Below are 19,392 nucleotides of genomic sequence, written 5' to 3' on the forward strand. Positions count from 1 at the left end.
AAAATTGCTCACTTGATAATATCTGAAATTATTATGTAGCATAAAGATTAAATATTTTATTTAATATGTCCCTCAAGATTACAGTGGTTCATACAGATTAAAAAATCAAAATAAAGATGGCAATGAGTTAAATATTAACATGTAGTTTCTAACAAAAATAAAACAGACATTAAACAGTTCAAACCATTTTCATAACCATCAATTCATGTTTATTAAATCATAATCATGCTAAAGTGCTGCAAAATACTTAAAATAAATTAAGACTTCTTTTTAAAAAATCCTGTTTCTGGTTATTTGGCTAGAGAGTGCCTAAAAACTGCACTGCTTTTCTAATAAAATCAAGTTTGTGCAAACATGAAAATAATATTAGTTTTTATACAAAAAGTCAAGAGCATAAAATAGACACTCGTTCTCATAGTAACCTAACTATAATGTACCTCCACATATTCCAACTTTGTGTGTTTTGAAAATATTTCTATGTATTTTATAGTATTGGGTAACTTGTGATCCAGAATTTAAATAACATTCCAATTAGAGCACTGATATCCAGGGGTAAAAAATGGCTTCATGGGCGTTATTTTTAATGGTTCTATTGAACATGACAATCTTTGTGAATAATTATTTTGTTTTACTTCTTTGAGAACAGGAGCAGTTCCTTGAATTGAGAGGTCTGGGGGAAAAGGTCACAGTCCAATCTTATGTATAGTTAGATCTCAAAAGTTACATTTTGGTTGAAATTTTAGAATATTCTAACTAAACTGCAGCCTAAGAGTTGTGGTTGAATAGTTAGTTGATGGGAACAATGGGAAATGTTGGGCAGAACTAGTAATATGAATGCCACAGACATTAATTTCTATTTAAAATTCTGATATTACTCAGAACTAGGATTTTTTGTATGATTCTTTTTAGATATGATGCATTTCTGTAACAAAATATGCTTACATAAAATTGTTTTAGGCTTACGACATAACATTAGTGCTCTATCACCAGAAATATGGAAGCCATCTACCACAACAGCTATACTGCAAGACATTATGTAATAGCCAATCATTACCTGTAAACCAATATTATTACATTATTTGGAAGGTATTATAGGATGTTTTGTGCCTTTGCACTTCCATTGGCATAAAAAAAAGAGGAGGAATAAAGCTGTTAAACAGGACAGAAGACAAGGGGCATCCAAGCAGAATATTGCAAGTATCATTTGAAAACTGCCATTCTCAGCTTTCCACTTGTTGGAAATATATTCAAGCCTTTATGTTTGTTTCTTAAAAACATTTTAGTAATGTTGTTCATTATTTACTTATTAAACTTCTTATGGCCACCCACTCTGGAACACTCTGTTGGTTCACACTCATTGGTTTCAATGTAATTTATACTTCCAAGAAAGTAGGTTTAGGATTTTAACCTGTTTACACAGAATATTTCACTGTGAAGATTCTTATTTCCAAGAAAATATGCTTTGCAATTTACCCTTTGTTATTTATCCATTTTGCTGTGAAAGTCCAAGATACCATTCTTGATTACAATTTGAACACTCTTGGATATAATTCAGGAGGAGTTAAACAAGCTTCAGGCTACAGGCAAAACTGTGAAGCTGCTACACTTAAGGTTATGCTCAAGTGTCTTTATAATGATGCATGGCTCAAGAGGAGATGCATGCTCAGAAAGTTCTCCCCAGTAAGTCAAGCACAATGCAAATGAGTATTAAAAAAGGCTTGTGGAAGGGGAGGATTTTGTGATGGACACACCTTATGCCACAAATACCTTTTTTGAAATAAAGAGAAATATTACCCAATTCTTGCATACTAAAATAGTTCTGCACTGCAGCATCTTTTGCTTAGACCTGCCATTTGTGGAGTTAGCTTCTTTATCATTTATAAGCTGTAATCACTCTACTTTTCTAAAGTTTTGCCTATTAAGCTTGAATTGGCTACTTCTGGTCTTGTTTCTGTTCTTTCAAAAGAATAAAGCTAATGTGATTATATATCATTATATGCCCCTGCAATGACAGATATCCAAAAATCTGAAGTATTCATACTGAAATATTGGTACAGCTTGAAACGTTTTTTTTAAGTTCTCTCCTCAATAAGCTAGTGGTGGAAAGATTACTATATCTTAAATCAGTGGGGAATCAGTATATTCACTGACTATAAGCACAGCCAGAATTGAAAAAAAACACACAAATCACTCTGGTTTATGGAAGGCTCAGATTTGTCAAATATGCCATAAGCCAAGCCACTTTTTAACTGAAGAGCATTTCTATTTATTAAACTTATTTTGAGGCTTGGTAACTGGAATTTTTTATTTAACAATGACAACAACAACAAACTAAGATGAAATTTTTTTTTAGCATGCTCAGACCTTTGGGAGTGCCACAAATAGATCTTTATCCTGTATGTTCAAAAATAAACCCAAAGATATAAAGGTTCCAATCCATTATTTTTTTTCAGTATAAATTACTGGACAATAAGGAAATCAGTGCAACTACACAAATGTTTTTGGGATGCCCAGGTAGGTAACTCAAAATATGGGATTATAACTGTTTACCTGAAAACCAGAAAGAGAATTGCTTACAAGAAGTCTTAAGTAGACCCTTCAGCTGTTCTCAGTGATGGAACTTCATTCCTAAAACCGTACCTCTGTATCTGACATTTGAAAATCCCTGAAACATTTATTTAAAGAAAATAATAAAGTGCACACAATTACAGTTCACAGCACAATTAATAGAATTAGGAAGATTCTCTTATTAGTTTAACTTACAACAGCCACCTCCCTGCTCTTTAGATCTGCAGCATGTTTCCTTAGAAGTAAATCCCACTTACTCCTATGTGTTTCCTATGTGTTTTGGATTATAGCATTACACATTTAATGGTAAGATTCCATTAACTTTATTATAAAAAGGAAGCATAATTTAATGAGCTTGCATTCTATACAGTGGAAGTCTTCTATTTTATATTTTAAATGATGAAACTGCCCAGCAGTATCAAAGCTAGAACTATACAAACATATATTTGATTGGTGAGAACTGTCAGCTGTCAGCCTAGTATTAGACCAAGCTCACAGAACATTGATTTTGTTGAAACCAGATGTTCTCCTTAGAAAGAGATTGTAAGTATGTCTTAAGGGGATTTACTTTTAGGACTGTGCAAAGAATTTGAAAAGGACCCTTCGCAAAACACATTGATTTGAGCAAAGCACCCCTCAAACTTTGAGGCAACTATACACAAAAGACTTAACACAACTGTTTTGAAGGTTTTCCCCAGGTTGCCTGAATATCCATGTACAGACAACACTTCCACTGGGACTGCCAGTAAAACAAAGTAGCTATAGATGCACATGGAGATGACATAGGAAAGCCAAGTATGCTGAAGCTTCTGGGGGATGTGGCTGCCTCAAAGTTTCTAAGAGGATTGCTTTCTATAGCACCTCTTCTAATGCTGCGCAGTACCCTATTTACTTTGGAGTAAACATGCTTAGGATTATGTGATGACACCCATCTTTTGCTCAGTCTAAAACCACTTTCATTTATGTTACTCCATGTTAAAAAAGTGAGTGGAACATCCTGAATAATAAAAAGCAGAACTGACATTACATGATAAGTTAAACTGTGTATAGGTAGTCCTTGCTTAACAACCACAATTGGGACCGGCAACTCTGTCACTAAGCAACATGGTCATTAAGCAAGACATGTGACTGCGACGGACTTACAACATAATTTCTGCTGTGGTCGTTAAGTGAATCAACCACAGTTGTTAAGCAAGACATCATGTGACTGCAACTTGCAATTTTACTGCTGGTTTCTCCACTCACTCTGCTTGTTGGGAGCCAGCTGTGAAGCACAGAAATGGTGATCACATCACCATGAAACACTGTGACAGGCATAAATAGCTACCAGCTGCGTAATGCTCCAATCTCATCATGTGACCACAGGGATGCAGTGCGAGGACTGGTCATAAAGTTATTTTTTCAGTGTAAAGGGTTGCTAAATGGGCAGTTATTAAGGAAGGATTATCTGTAGTACTTTCTAAATCCCTATGTCCTGTTTTCACTCTGAGTTATTGCAACTGAGTATTTCTCTGTACTTCCATATCTGAAACACTTTATTTGGTAAAGATGTATAGAAATTGTTGACCAATCTGCTTTGGGGTTAGAACTGCCACTGGACTAGTTTAGCCTTGAGTATATGGACTTTACTGAATGTTTTAGAGAAGGTAGGAGGGAGAAGACTTGGAATTGAACTTCTAGCATAACATTTTGCTCAGGTTTGCATGTTGCAAAGCAACATTTACCTTGCAGGCTACCTGTCAGCCTCCTAGTTGACCAGACAGGAAACACAACAAGATGAGCTAATTCTACTTTATTGTAAGGCTACATTAACAGAATCTTGCAAGTCTGAAAGTACAAATGTCCCGTCTCTTTTTACCATCTGATAAGTTAGGGCAGATCCTTCCTAAGTTTCTTTCTCTGTCCATTATGCAGCTATGGGCTCCTCCCCATTTTATCTGATTGTTCCCTAGGCAGCATCTCTTCCCCTCATCTCTCAAGGTCATTCCATATACCATTACATCAATAAACATAGGAGGAAGAAAATAAACTTCTCTTTAAACTGCACCTTTACTGTAAGGGGTCACAAAATTACTATATTTACTGGTTAGAATGAGAGTAAATATCTCTACAAGTTGGAGATGAATCAGAGCAGCTGATATGGTCCCTTAATCTGCTGGCTTCTTACAACATGGTAGTAAAACTAGTGGGATATTTATTTTTAAAATTTGGTTAACTTGTTAAGGCACTCATGTTACCATGAATTTTAAAGGTAATACATAATGCTTAATAGAAGATTTACTAATTTAAGATTCTTCTCAGAGTCAGCCACAGGATGTACAATGTCCTAAAATTAGCAGCATTTTATATTTATGTGCCAGGAATATTTTTATTTCCTTTGTAATAGTAGTCTTGCAGAACTAAATAAATCAGATGTGTATGGATTTTATATTTTGATTAAATATAACATTAAACAACTTAAAATTAATGGAACTGAAAGTAAAAAATTGTCAATTCAATTTGTTTTGAATTTTTTCCTAATCAATTCCTACTCAACCCAAATTCACCTCCACACAACAGACGTATGTCCTACAAGTAGTTGTAATAGGGACCAAGTACAAAGTTAGAGATGGTACATGAGAATATGGACATTTGCCTAACTCCAAGGCCAGTAAGAATTAATGTAGTTTGAAAAGGTATTGCCTTCTCTAGCTAATCCATATGAGTACCTGAAGATTCAGACAGGTAATACATTGTTTGTATGACTATCCAATTAGAGAATGTATGGATTAGTATATTAGAAATGATAGCAGCAAAAGTGTTCAGACTCTTGTTTACTCTGGAGGTTTACATATTCTGCTACATAGGAGACACATATAGGACATGATGGCTTCTTGAATTTTGCAGATATTTTCTTTCCCTGAAATATTGCTGCCTAAATGCTTGGGGGAGGGGGGGAAAGAACAAACAGGCTAAAGGTGACAAAGATTTGGCAACAGCCAAAACTGAGCTACATTTGTATAAGTAGCCTCTTAAATTGCTGTGAATTAATATAACATGATAGATTTTTCATTTCTATGGCGTCACTATCAGAAACAAAGCTACCAGCATCAACTGATCTAAAACACGTTAGTTCACTCTGCATGAAGAATGTTACAGCACATTTAGAATAATAGATAAAGCTTACAGCTCATAATTTCTCTCCTTGCATTTCACATTGTCTGTACTTATTTCAATATACTATTAAGCAGCTTCACTTTCCACATTAATGCCCACCAAGCAGATTTGAGAGGAAGCCTGAAGACTTCTTATTTTCCTGTGGTTCTGCCTTTTGGCTTTTGGTAAGCACCAGTTCACTTTCCATCTGTTCAAGCTCTGACTGGTCAAGCAGTTCAAAATCATCTCCTTCCTCTGTGTCTGCCTCTTCACTTATGCTTGGGATTGCTTGTACAGATTGCAACTGTGTTCTCATGGCTGCGGATACCACAGATGTAACAACATCACCAGCAATTGCTGTCACCAAGCTGAAGGCCTGGTCATTGATCAAAGGCAAGGAAAGGCCTGCTGCAGAGTGCCCCTCCTTATCCTGCCTGTAATACTGGTCCAATGGCGTTGGGGGATGATATTTTTCTCTCTCATGCTGAACTGGCAAGCCAATGCTTGAATCATCATCATCATTTGTTCCCGCACCATTTTCTACAGATGGAAATTCTGCAAGATCTTTTGCGAAAGCTTCCTCATGATCACTTGGCCGATCAAAATCTAGTGAATGGTGAATAAGAAATGCTGTTATAAATAAGAAATCACCACAATTGCAACCTTAACCTTAAACTTTCTTTCTGAGGTATGATGCTGTACAAATTTCTCCATACAAGGAAGGAACAAAAAACAAGTTCAGTTTCAACAATATTCAGAATGAAAATATAAGGCTTGTCCAATAAAGAAAGGCTTGATTCAAAGTGAATTAAATTGTTTATTAATGGGATAGGACATCTACCTGTCAGAATAGAGACTGCAGTACCACAAATGTTTGAGAAGAGGAAAGGAAAGGAAAGGAAAGGAAGACATCTGGCACAAAGACTGGCAAATCTGAAGAGTTAAACATAAAAAATAAATTCCATTTTACAGTTAGTCTGGAAAAGCCAGTGCCCATTAGTTTGTTTGTATGTATGTATGTATGTATGTATGTGTGTGTGTGTGTGTGTGTGTATATATATATATATATAAATTGCAACCAACATGTTTATGTTTAACTCTTCAGATTTGCCAGTCTTTGTGCCAGTCTGTATTCTGACAGGTTTGTGTATATATATTTCCATTACTGTTTAACCTAAAGGAGTTTGCATGAAAACTTTTTTTTCAAATTTAGAAGTCAACATCTAAATTACAAGAAATATTAAGCATGTATTTGAGAATCAGGATTTTTTTTACTTTAGACAGCTAAAACAACTTAGTAAAATCTAGAAGAGTTCAAAATAGAACGTACCATCGGATGTGTCTGTCTGTGGAGTGTTTCCCTCAGATAAATTAAAAGTTCCATTGTCCGTCCAAGATACCTCTGAGATATCAGTGTCTGATACAGACATCTCCTTGGCTGCAGTTGCTGAGCTAACCTGTATTTTGAAAAAACAAACTGTCAAACATACTGCAGACTTGTGACGATCCCAGTACCAAGATCCTAACTTAGAAATTATCCAGACAATCAGAAAGCTTAAAGAATTCTTTATTAAGGATCTGATTAACACAGGATAGTAATCAAAGCTCCAAGTGAGCATTTGGCGCCAAGACATTTCAAAGTGATTCTTTCCCTCCTCTGATCTCATCCCTCCTCCCTGTCTCTCAAACAAGCTCTTTCTCACTCCTGAGTTCCCCCCTCCCATCTCGGCAGTTTGTTAGAGTGATTAACAACCCAGGTGCCTTAGCAGCAGCAGGGCGTCCTTGGCTGAAACGCCTGAGGCAAAGGAATGTGAAGCTAACACAGGTTGGTTCTCTGGGAATGCGGTGGATGAGTGAAGCCAGCTAACACGTGTAGAAACTTCTAATGGCAGGCAAACCAAGAGAAAGGGAGCCTGACAAGACTAAACATTGCTTCTGTACACATTATCACTTTCCATTTCAGCACAATAAGCATAACTCTGTCTTGTCATTATAGAGTGAATAGCTGCTTCTTTATTTAGGCAATGGAGCTATACCTACATTCCAATAATTTTCCAATCAAGCTAGGAAGAGAAACTTTTCAAAGATAGGAGTGGGAAAATAGGAAAGCACAAAATGTTTTGGGTGTTTCAATTCCCCTTTCTATATATCTAAATACTTGTTTCAACAGATTTTCAATGAATTAATGTGCACAAATACATTCAATTAACTAACCTTTATTATATTTGTAGATTTATATTTTTATAATGTATTTTTTAAAAATTGATATTCAACTGTTATTGTTTTAAATCTTTTGTAAACCACCCAGTGTCATTTTGAGATGGGTGGTATAAAAATACAATAAACACATGAACCGTGGAATTTTCAGATCTGCCCAGGTATTCAGTGAAGGCTCAGGATTGAAATAACCTCTCACATTTGCAAATAGCTATTGCAGGCTATTTGTATATTTGATCAGCTATCTGCATAGGGCCTCATACATCAAGATGTATGGTTTATATCAATCAAGATTATTAGCAGTGCCTCCCACGCAAAAGCTAACCAGAATACATGAAGTTCAGATGGAGGCAGAATGCTGTGGATAAAAGGGTAATGGGCTCATGAAACCCTGATATTCCATTTCACACTTTCTAAAGTCTGCTTAAGACTTTGATACTGATTGCTGAGACTACAGGATACATACATTCTCTGGAGACTGAAGAACTAAACTTACAAGGATTTCATGTTGATATACGTAGGTACAGTACGCCTACTTTTTCTTTTTCTCAGATCAAGAGGTTTAGGGGAAAATGTAACTCTATTTCTTTTATGCTGCAATGCTATGCATATTTAAAAAAGAAATCACACTGGGTTTGCCTTCCAGTAGGCAAAGGCTCAGATTATCTGAACCTTTCTAGAATTCTACCTAATTTTTAAAACTGAGAAAGTGACCATACAGGGACCAGGAATTGTTCTGTGAAAACAAATAAAAAGTTCATGTGCTTCAATATCATAAAACAAAGCAAAGCAAAACCAAACCAAACCCTGATAAAAGAACCAACCAACCTTAGGACATAAAGCTGATACGTCTAGTTCACTGTCATCCTCACTTGGCTTTGTTTTGATCATTTCTGGAAAAAAGATTGTTATCAGTTAGGGTTTTCTGCCTATTTTGCCAGTCAAGTATTTCTATCTTCATTATTAGTCACACTGATTAAAAAAAGCATACATTACAACTCAGTTGTGCTCTTCAGCCATAATTTGCATTTAAAATCAGCTGATCAGGTGCATAATCTTTACATTGGTGCATAGTTAGGTTTTGAAGCTTTACTTTTATCCCTCATAAAGTTGTTAAGAATATTTTTGTACTTGCATGTATCAGTGGATAAAGTGACATCTTTTTAATATCCATCAAGGAAGCTGAAACTGCCAGTTGCTTACCAGCTCTGTCTTTTAACTTTTGGTTGATAAAGTCTCGTATTCCAAAATTCAGTTTCAGCAGATGTGACTTAATGTTGCTATATAACTTTTGCCCAAATTCATTGCACTTGAAGAATGGACATAAAAAGGCACATAACACTGTCAAGAAAAGGATAAATATAAATAAAATGACAAAGTCCTATAAGAACCATGCAGAATGTTTTATTTTTGAGCCACATTGCTTTGAAACACACATTGCAAATAACTATATATCAGTTGGGGAAGGCAATGGCAAACCACCCTGCTATAGTCTGCCAAGAAAACGTCACGAAAGCGGCATCCCCCCAAAGGGTCAGACATGACTCGGTGCTTGCACAGGGGACCTTTCACCTTTCATATATCAGTTAAGTTACATAAAAACAATTTGCAGATTTTCAACAGAAAACTTGGTTACATTCACACTAGACAGCTACTATACTATGGAGGCCAGAGGACCACTATAAACTCTAAATGACCTTTGGCAAGCTTTGATTTTCAGTTTCAATCTGCAAAACTGGAATAATAATGCTATAACACAGGAATAGTTTCATCTGACATAATTGTTGCACAAATTACTGGTATGATTATTATGTGCAGTCACCTGAACACTAACAGTAGAATTCTATGCATTTCTATTTAGGTCTATTGTTTAGTGGAACATGCGCTCATTAGAAGTGCATTAACACAATCTATTTGTTAGGAAATAAAATTTAATAAAAGTACTTCAATTTGTCAATAACCTTTTAATAGATAGTTTTTATTTTGCTATTTGTTTTATAAAGGACTTCTGGATTGTTACAATGAGAAATGTTACGCAAATAATTTCAACAGTTATTCTATTTCTCAGGACTTCAGTCACAATACAATAAGGAAAAAATGTAATTTTATTTTCCTTAGCTCTCATCGTGTTGCAATTATGAATACTGTGTGAATATGGTTATATATGTTGCAGTGGGCATCTACGATGCTACCAAAGAAATTTCAGATCAGATTCCTTATGCATTTGAAAGAACTTACATAGAAGATAGGAGAGTACAATTCCAGGAATGTAACTTCCCAAGACTGTGAGGAATGTGCATATGCTGCAGACCAGAAGGCAAAACTGTTTTTTAAAAAGAGAAGTGTCTATTAGATCAATCTGAAACATTCAGTACCTATAACATATAAAACTGTTAATGTGTCCTGAGACTGGACCTGTAGAATGTTCCATCAGAATGACTTTTTCCCTAAAACAGTTGGAAGAGTTTCAGGGAGAACAGACAGGGAGCACAATCTGTACTGTATACTGTAGGTGGGAAAAACAGAAATCATAGGGAAGAACAAAGGGATTTTGCTTTGTTCTTTTCCTTTATTCCACAAAAAGTAGGAATAGGAATAATCAAAGAAGATATCTTCTGCTGCTAAAGTTCACCCTCTGCTTAGTGGCTCTAGCCACTAAGTCATGCCACAGGTTACAACAATGGCTCTTAAATTTACTTACTTACTTGTTTATATCCTGCCTTTATTATTTTTATAAGTAACTCAAGGCAGCGAACATATCTAATACTCCTTCCTCCTGTTTTTCCCACAACAACAACCCTGTGAGGTGAGTTGGGCTGAGAGAGAGTGACTGGCCCAAGGTCACCCAGCTGGCTTTCATGCCTAAGGCAGGACTAGAATTCACAGTCTCCTGGTTTCTAGCCCAGCACCTTAACCACTTGACCAAACTGGCTATGAAGGTATGAACTGTGTCCTCCAAGTCTATGGCTGGCATCTGACTACTAGCCCTGATTTTTACAGATATTCTCTAGTATTATGAGATACATGCACATGTATAATTCTTGATGAGGTACGGTTGGGGGGTAAACTAGGGATTATGTGACTCCTTGCTATTTTTAACTTAACCATACCTTTGTGTACCCCCTTTAGGCACACACTCCCTTTAGAAATGTCCATATACAGGCATCCCATTATAGAGAGATTATCTACTTATTATGTAGAAGTGAGCTCCAATAGCCAAAAGAAATGACACAGGAATACTAGGCCATCTGATTCACATAAAATTGTACTATTTCTAGATCTTGCAGGAAACCAATTTGCAAATTCTGAGTGTGATTAAGCTAGAGTACAGTGTCTCATCATTTCAAGCAGTACTGTATGATCCAAAGGTGCACAAGAAAATAATATTTGAAGTATTGGAGAACAAATGTTAGAGCACAACTGAGGATCATTTTGTCATTCCTGCATCCTGTGCAACATTTCAGTGGATTTGAAAGCATCTTTTTTTGACCACAGAAATGTTCATCTGTGTCCATACAAATGAAATAAATCATTCCATTGGACAACTTTTTTACTTCAAATGCAATTGTAGAATATTTTGTGATTTCTTATAATGCATGCCTATAATACTAGGTTCTATTGAGCTTAGTGTGACTTACTTCTACAGAGCTATGTGAAAAACTAAGTCTCCTTTGAGTGAACTGCTGGTGATTTAATGGATATTTCTATGCAGTGTTTTTAGAAACAGAAGTCCTTTCCCACTGCCTTCTTCCATGATGTTTTAACTTCCTAATCTAGTTTAAAGATCAGGGATTCCCTAGTAATATTCCATTCACTCACTAATCTAGCCTATCTATAGGATGAAATGTTTACATTTTTATGTAAGATTATTGGCAAAACTAAAAAAAAAGTGAAATGAAATGGAGGCCATTGCAAGCCTAATTTTACCTTGCCAGGGTTCTGTTCTTTAAAATGAGACATTTCTTGGAGGAACAAGAAGAAACTCATCATTGCTTCTTCTATACATTGGTTCAGTCTAAGACGATTTTCTGATTCAGAATCAATGACTTTGCAGCTGAAAAAGAAGAGTAAACATATTTCGTTCAAAAAAAATTAGTCGTTAGTTTTCTAATAAAAACTAATTCTCTATACTTGGAGAATAGTAGATACAGTTGTAATTGAAATTATTCAACCCCCATTGCAAATCAGGTTGTTTGTCAAAATGGACAGACTTTCAGCTGTTTGCAATGAACAAATCAAACAAAAGCAATTGAAATAGCTCAACACAACGACTGGTTCAAGTGGTGTTCCCAAAGTCAACTGAAAATGCAACTTATAATGACTTCTCCAGTCTCAAAATTATTCAACTCCTTCATGGCAAGCATCTTCAGTACTTAGTAGAGCACCCTTTTGCTGTTATGAGCTGCTGCAAATGAGATGCATAGCCAGACACCAGCTTCTGGCAGCGTTCCTGAGGAATCTTAGCCCATTCCTCACAAGCAACGGCCTCCAGTTTAGTAATATGCTTGGGTTTGCATGCTGCAACCACCTTCTTCAAATCCCACCAGAGATTTTCTATGGGGTTCAAGTCAGGTGACTGTAATGGCCACTGTAGAATCTTCCAGGAGTCCTTCTGCATCCAAGCCTTAGTGGAATTTGAGGTATGCTTGGGATCTTTGTCCTGTTGGAAGGTCCAATGATGCCCAAGCTTCAGCTTCCTTACAGACGGCATGACATTTTCTCCTAGGATTTCCTGATACTTCAATGAATCCATCTTGCTGTCCACACGCTGCACGTGTCCAATGCCAGAGGATGTGATGCAGCCCCAGAGCATCACCAAACCACCACCTTGCTTCACTGTAGGCAGAGTGTTCTTTTCAGTATATGCTTAATTCTTCCTCCTCCAAGCATACTGCTGATCCATTGGGCTGAAACATTTGTTTTGTTTCATTGCTCCACAGAACAGAATCCCAAAACTTCTGTGGCTTATTGATATGATTTTGAGCATATTGGAGCCAACTTTTCTTGTGCTTTTGGGTCAGTAGTGGTGTACATCTTGGAGTTCTGGCATGGGAACCTTCTGTGTTTAGTACGCACCTTACTGTGCTCGCTGAAACCTCAGTGCCTGTCTTGCTGCAGGTCTTCTGCAGTCACTCGAGGGTTTCTCTCAACCTGCCTTCTCAGAAATCTGATTGCAGCCATTGACAGCTTCCTTTTTCTGCCCCGTCCAGGTAGTGTAACCACTGTTCCTTTAACTCTGAACTTGCGAACTATGCTTCCGGTGGTGTCTCTAGGAACATTCAGTGCCTTCGCTATCTTTTTGTATCCTGTTCCTTGTTTGTGAAGGGCGATGATCTCTTCTCTTACCTTTGTGGACCATTCTTTTGACTTAGCCATACTGTATTTCTAACATGCAGTCAAGCGTGACACTCAGCAAACCCTAGCCACTTCAGGTATTTCATGTGTTCCAGCTCAAGCACACCTGGTGCAACTAACGAAGCCCTTGATTAGTTGCATCAGGTGTACTTGAGACAACAACTGTTTTGCATACTGTATGTGTGCTGTTGTGACGGATTCTGTTTAGGGGGTTGAATAATTTTGAGACTGGAGAGGTCATCATAAGTTGCATTTTCAGTTGACTTTGGGGACACCACTTGAAGTATTCATTGTGTTGAGCTATTTTAATTGCTTTTGCTTGATTTCTTCATTGCAAACAGCTGAAATTCTGTACATTTTGACAATCAACCTGATTTGCAATGGGGGTTGAATAATTCTGATTACAACTGTACTTTATTTCCTAAAATTCGTAATTTCTTCTTAAAAAATTCTTTTCTAAAAAAAGGCCATTCCAGTGAGACACTGGAATAGGATTGCCAGATTTTATTGAGCACATGATTTTTTTTTAGCTTCAGAGATTAAGAGGTACATAAAATATTTCCTGAAATTTATGAAAAATGTTATCATAAGAATATATTCTGCAGAGAGCAATATAACCTCTACCTAATTGAAGAAGTCCAAGCAGAATCTTATAATTCAGAAGGGGCTATTGGAACTGTGGGGGGAGGGTTTCTCATTTATTAAGAAAAAAATGACCCAGTAATTTAGGATTACAGAAAACAATGGAGCATATTATGATTCACTGGAACAGGTGAGGCTGGAATTTGTAACTCAATTTTTTTCCATTTTTAAATTTCCTTTCAGATTAAAAAAACAACAACATTCTGCCACTATTACTTGGTGGTTTGCCACTGAATTTTGGTGTATGATCTCACAATTCTGGGATTACATGCAGTCCAGCTCTAGATCTACCTCTTTCTCTTCCTGAAAAATAAATCAACACCTCTTAACAATGATCTTTGCTCTTTTGTTGAACATGATCTACCTTAATTTACTTTGTCATTCTACACTTTAATTACCTTCTTTACCTTCATTTGTCTAGTGATTTTCTCTAACCTTAGTATTTAAATCCTTCAAATTATTCCATCTACTTTGTTTCCCTTATTCTTTCTAGTACTTTCCTCGCCATTCTTCTCTCTGTCCCTGCCCCTTCACCCAATTAGACTATTAGTTCCACTGTCTGAGTTTTGTAAACCTGGGGCAAGATTGGCAGTGCCCCTCCCCCACACATATTATCTCCTCTTAACATTAAGAAGGACAAAACCCTCAAAAACCTAGACTTACAGTTTCTATTTCTGTAATATGTACACTGCAGGAAGATGTGCAATTTAGTGTTAATAACAGACAGCACAAAAAAAAATTATGTGATCATAAACGCACGGACAGTACTAAACTTTGCACTGCTGCTAAATATATTAAGACATCAAAAGATCTCTTCAACAGCTATTCATGTTATAGTTTCCTTTTAGACAAACAATACTGATTAGAATTCACAAGACATTTGGTAAGAGCAATTAAGTTTTCAACTATTTCTCTCTGGTCATAACCAAATGTCAAACCAAACCCAACTCCTGTCTCTTTGTCTTCTCTTCTTCACTTGCAGATTTTGTGTTACACATGCAAAGACGCTCATCTGCTTTAAAATGTAATATTAAAATGTCCCATTTTGTTCCTTTCCTCAAATACATTGCCAAGCATCTGATTTTTTTAAAGAAATGATAGAGGTGTCCTGTTCAGACCGTGAGGCAGCCAGACAGAGTTATTATCAAAACCACTCTTTATTAATACAACTATTTACAACAGTCAGTCCTTGTGATCAATGAGGTAAGCTGGTTCCAATCAAGACCACTTGGGCAACAATGGGAGAACTTGCGAGGTTGCAGGAGGAGACTGTGGCAAAACAGCTAGACAGGATTCACTGACCAGAGCTGGGAAACGGGAAGAAGCTAGGTCATGTGGCAAAACTGGAACTGGATGCGAGTGTCTGTGATCTGAAACACCACCTGAACTCGGCTGGCACCTGGAAGCTAGATGAGACCGAACTGGAATCACCGGGCAAGGCTTGGCTCTGGAGGCAGGACTGAACTGAACTGTACAATCCAGGCTGGACTGGGTACACTGGGCTGAAGACTCAGGACAAGGCTGATAACTTGAAACAAGGCTGGACTTGGCTGGAGATTCCGGGCTAGGCTGGGAGCTTGGCACATGACTAGGCTGAGCTGGAGACCCTTGACTAGGCTGGGAGCTTGGAACACGACTGGACTGGACTGCAGATCCTAGACAAGGTTGAGAACTCGGAGCACAAGAAGACTGGCCTGAAGTTCCTGAACAAGGCTGGGTGATCGAAGCATGACTAGACTGGATTGCTGATCCTGGGCAATGCTGGAAGCATGATGAAACTGGACTGGAGATCCTGGGCAAGGCTGGGAGCTTGGAGCACAACAAAACTGGACTGGAGATTCTGGGCTTGGCTAAGAGCTACGAACAAGGCTGGAAACGTGTTTGGAACGTGCAGAATGGCAGTGGCAAGGTCCAAAACTGGACGCGAGGCTGAGGTTGCTGGATTTGGCAGGGAGAAGATCCTCTGTGGCAGTATGTGCAGGATACAGGTCCTCTATGATAGGAAACAAAGGTGCTGAATCCTCTCTGGCTACAGACGAGGTTTCCAATGCAGGTAAGGAGTCTTCCGCTGGGCTGCGAGCTCGAAGCTGGGGCTGTTGTCTCCGGCAGCTTGCTCTTCACGCATCTGCCTTTTATGCCAATCCCTTGCGCGCCTATTCCCCTCTGCAGCCAATTGGGCTGCCTTCTCCTTCGTGTGCTTTTCTGCACGCCTTTCCCGCATGCTGATTGGAGGATTCAAATCTTCTGAAGACTGGCCAATCAGCGTCTGTAACTTCTCCTGTGCTGCTGAGTCACTTCTGGGTTTTGCTTTCCTGGTTTCTGCCTGGTAAGTTTCTGTTTCCCCTTCTGACTCAGAAAGAGTTTTGTTTTCTCAGTCAGAAGCCGGCTGAACCCTCACAAGAGGAAACAGAGTGAACAGCAGAATCGTACCGGTTCATACCCATGTCACCTTGTTGGTGGCTTTATATACAAGGTAATATGCACAAAACTCATCACTCAAAACTGAAGTTGTAAAAACTGTGAGTTCCAAGACATACATGTATTCTGTACTAACTAAACTTAGGACCACTTGGGTGCTGATTGCCCCTTAGGAAATCAGGGATGATGTGGAAGATAGGCACCTGAAAGGCCACAGTATACACTGAGGATTCCAGCCTAAGCAGATGATGATGATGATGATAATACATCTAGTTGGATAATGAAACGTCTGCAAGCAAAAAACCAACCTCAAAGAGCACCAAGAACTCCACAACAGCAGCAATAGTAACAACAAAGCAATAATAAAATAACCACTGCCTCTTCCATTATGCATTGAAAAGTAGTGAGTCCTGCTGCCCACATCAATGCCAATTATATCCAATTTTTCCTTTTTGTAAACAGACCTTTGGTAATTTAGTGACACATCCTTGCATGTCTATTTTAAGCTAATCCTGTCCAACTTGAGAGACTATACTTGCTCATACCAATAGAAATATTTAGCAGATGGAGCCAAACAAGGATGTTTTCCTTTAAGCTTCTGGCTTTGTTCTGTGGTGAAAGAGCTGCCTAACTCAGAGCTGACGTGCCCCACACCCGAACAGTCTCCTAGCAGTTAAGACAAACAGATGCTGCAGCCCATCACAGTCCCAAATGCTGGCCAGGAGATTCAGTTCCATCAGGTTTTCTGAAAATAACTAATGCTCTCATGCTGCTAGTGTGTGACCTGACATCTGCTCCAGGCAAAACAAACCACTGGGTTTTTCTTAGAAAGGTCAGTAACATCTCATGTTACTGGTTGGAAAGAAGAAAAGGAAAGAGAAAGAAAGAAAAAGAAAGAAAGAAAGAAAGAAGGAAGGAAGGAAGGAAGGAAGGAAGGAAGGAAGGAAGGAAGGAAGGAAGGAAGGAAGGAAGGAAGGAAGGAATCAAACTTCCTGAGGTTTCCCATAATTTTATAGTCACATGAATTGGTCAGATTGCTCATGAATCACACCCTTGCTTTGCTCCACATTAAAATGAAGTAATGGCATGATGTGGCAAATAAGGGATTACAAAAACAAAATGCTAGTAGTTACACAGCTTCCGGTTATCAACAACTCTAAGTAATAGTCTCAGGACTGAGAGATGAACAATCAACTTTTAATTTAGCTTTTAAATTCTGTTTCTTAAAGTGATGGACTTATTTGCCTTCTTTCCCATATTCTTTACCTCAGTAGACTTTATCTGCCTGGAAATCCATTCTCTCTTATGAGCCAGTGGGAATTTTTAAGCCTTAGCTGAAAAACAAGCACTGAGGTAACAGCTGAAGGGAGAAGATCATTGTCCCTACTTGTACTGGTTCCCATGAGAACAAACAGGACTACCTTCATCCTACTTCATAAAAATATAAGAAAAGCAACAAAAAGAGACAGTCCCAGGACTATGATTTGGTTGTTCCTCAGGAAAACATTCCTTGAAAGTGAGACCCTCCTGAAACTTCTGTTTGTCCTGAACCAACCTCTCATTCATACACCCCAAAGCCCCCTTCACAATATTCAACAGAAGGAATATGTCTTCATATAAGAAATGGAAGCAAAGGAAAACCAATCTCTTTATTGCTATCCCTGCCCATTAAATTACACAGCTGTTGAATGTGTGGCAAGTTTCACTGAAAATTATGTATCTAAGTTTCAGACACTGAGAATCCATGCACTATTACTAATAAACCAATGGCAGAGCATGTGAGCATTCAAACAATTTTCAGCAGTTTAATTCTGTGAAAACTGTGATGCAAACCATTTCTGACGGTACTGCAAATGGCTATTACATGGCTTGAAAGGCATGTGATAAGCCTACTTGCACAAAAAGAATCCTGATTTCTTAAAAAAAAAAAAGAAGTAGCAGCAGCCAATTGTAATTCACTATAACTACAAAACATTTTGGTCCCTACACTGTTGTCAGTCATGAGATAGGAAAGCCCAGGCAAGGGATATACTATGTCCACAGGCATCATGTGGATATCCAATCAAGAGCAGAAATGGCTAACTCCTGACTAACACATTTTAAATAGTGATTTCCCTGTTCCATGCCAAATGGGGTATTCATCAAATACTAAAGCAGCATAATGACACTAAGCATTCTATTTTTCTCTTGATTTTATCATCTGAACACATGACTAATCCCATTAAATACTTCCTGACACTTTAAGTTACTGAAAGGCCATTTTAAGACATACTCCAAATGATGCTGTTAAAGGACAGTGGAAACAGCACTCACAGTCTCTTGAAATCCAAATTATCCAGACTTGTCTTGCCCTTGAGTTGTGTTAAACTAAAGGAGCATCACCATTTCCTATATTATAAGTGTATGAACAAGGCAGCAAAACACTACATATTCATGGGATTTAGATGAAGCATAATTTCAACAAAGATTTTTTTTAAAATTGTGCTTATCTGGCATTAACGTGCCAAAAAAAATCTTTTAAAACACAAACTTGGTATTGCGAAATATATTCAACTGTATATAAGCCTTAGTTACAGTTAGAGAAATCTCACTAAAATCATTCAGGCTTAAGCTTGTTATTAGGGTGCCTGCCCTCTGGAACACCATTCCTCCTGGGATTCATATGGCCCTTAAGACCCGGCTCTATCCCCAGGCCTTAGGTTAGAGAGAGTGATGGACCCCTTCTAGTTCTAGTTTTTTAAACAATTGGTTTTCCCCTCCTACTTTTGGTGATTTTTGTATTTTTATAGTATGCTTATTGTATTTTTAAGCCATCCAGAGTCGTAACAGATTGGGGTAGCCTATAAATTTCATTCATTCATTCATTCATTCATTCATTCATTCATTCATTCATTCATAAATAAACACACACACACACACACACTTATTTGATCAACTCAAATCTCAACTGATTTCAGTACACTTACATTCTCATTATTTAATCTATAAGATTGATCAGAAGAATTTGTCAGAAGTGCAGGAAACTGTTACTGCAGAAAGGGCTCATCACTGATGGCT

The 19,392-nt window shown here is 37.7% G+C and overlaps 1 protein-coding gene across 2 annotated transcripts in view; it reads right to left on the reverse strand.

Moving 5' to 3' along the window:
* Positions 1–41: 41 nt before the first annotated feature.
* Positions 42–19,392, reverse strand: part of RETREG1 (reticulophagy regulator 1) — a 50,304-nt gene continuing 30,953 nt past the window's right edge. For both annotated transcript variants that reach the window (XM_063298760.1, XM_063298761.1), the window contains 6 exons: positions 11,848–11,974; positions 10,159–10,243; positions 9,124–9,261; positions 8,749–8,813; positions 7,034–7,160; positions 42–6,309 (listed from right to left, as the gene is read on the reverse strand). In XM_063298760.1, the coding sequence (XP_063154830.1) occupies positions 5,813–6,309; positions 7,034–7,160; positions 8,749–8,813; positions 9,124–9,261; positions 10,159–10,243; positions 11,848–11,974 (1,039 nt within the window). In that variant the 3' untranslated portion in view covers positions 42–5,812. The remainder of the gene's footprint in view (positions 6,310–7,033; positions 7,161–8,748; positions 8,814–9,123; positions 9,262–10,158; positions 10,244–11,847; positions 11,975–19,392) is intronic.

This window comes from Candoia aspera, chromosome 3 (assembly GCF_035149785.1).
Source record: "Candoia aspera isolate rCanAsp1 chromosome 3, rCanAsp1.hap2, whole genome shotgun sequence".
NCBI lineage: Eukaryota > Metazoa > Chordata > Lepidosauria > Squamata > Boidae > Candoia > Candoia aspera.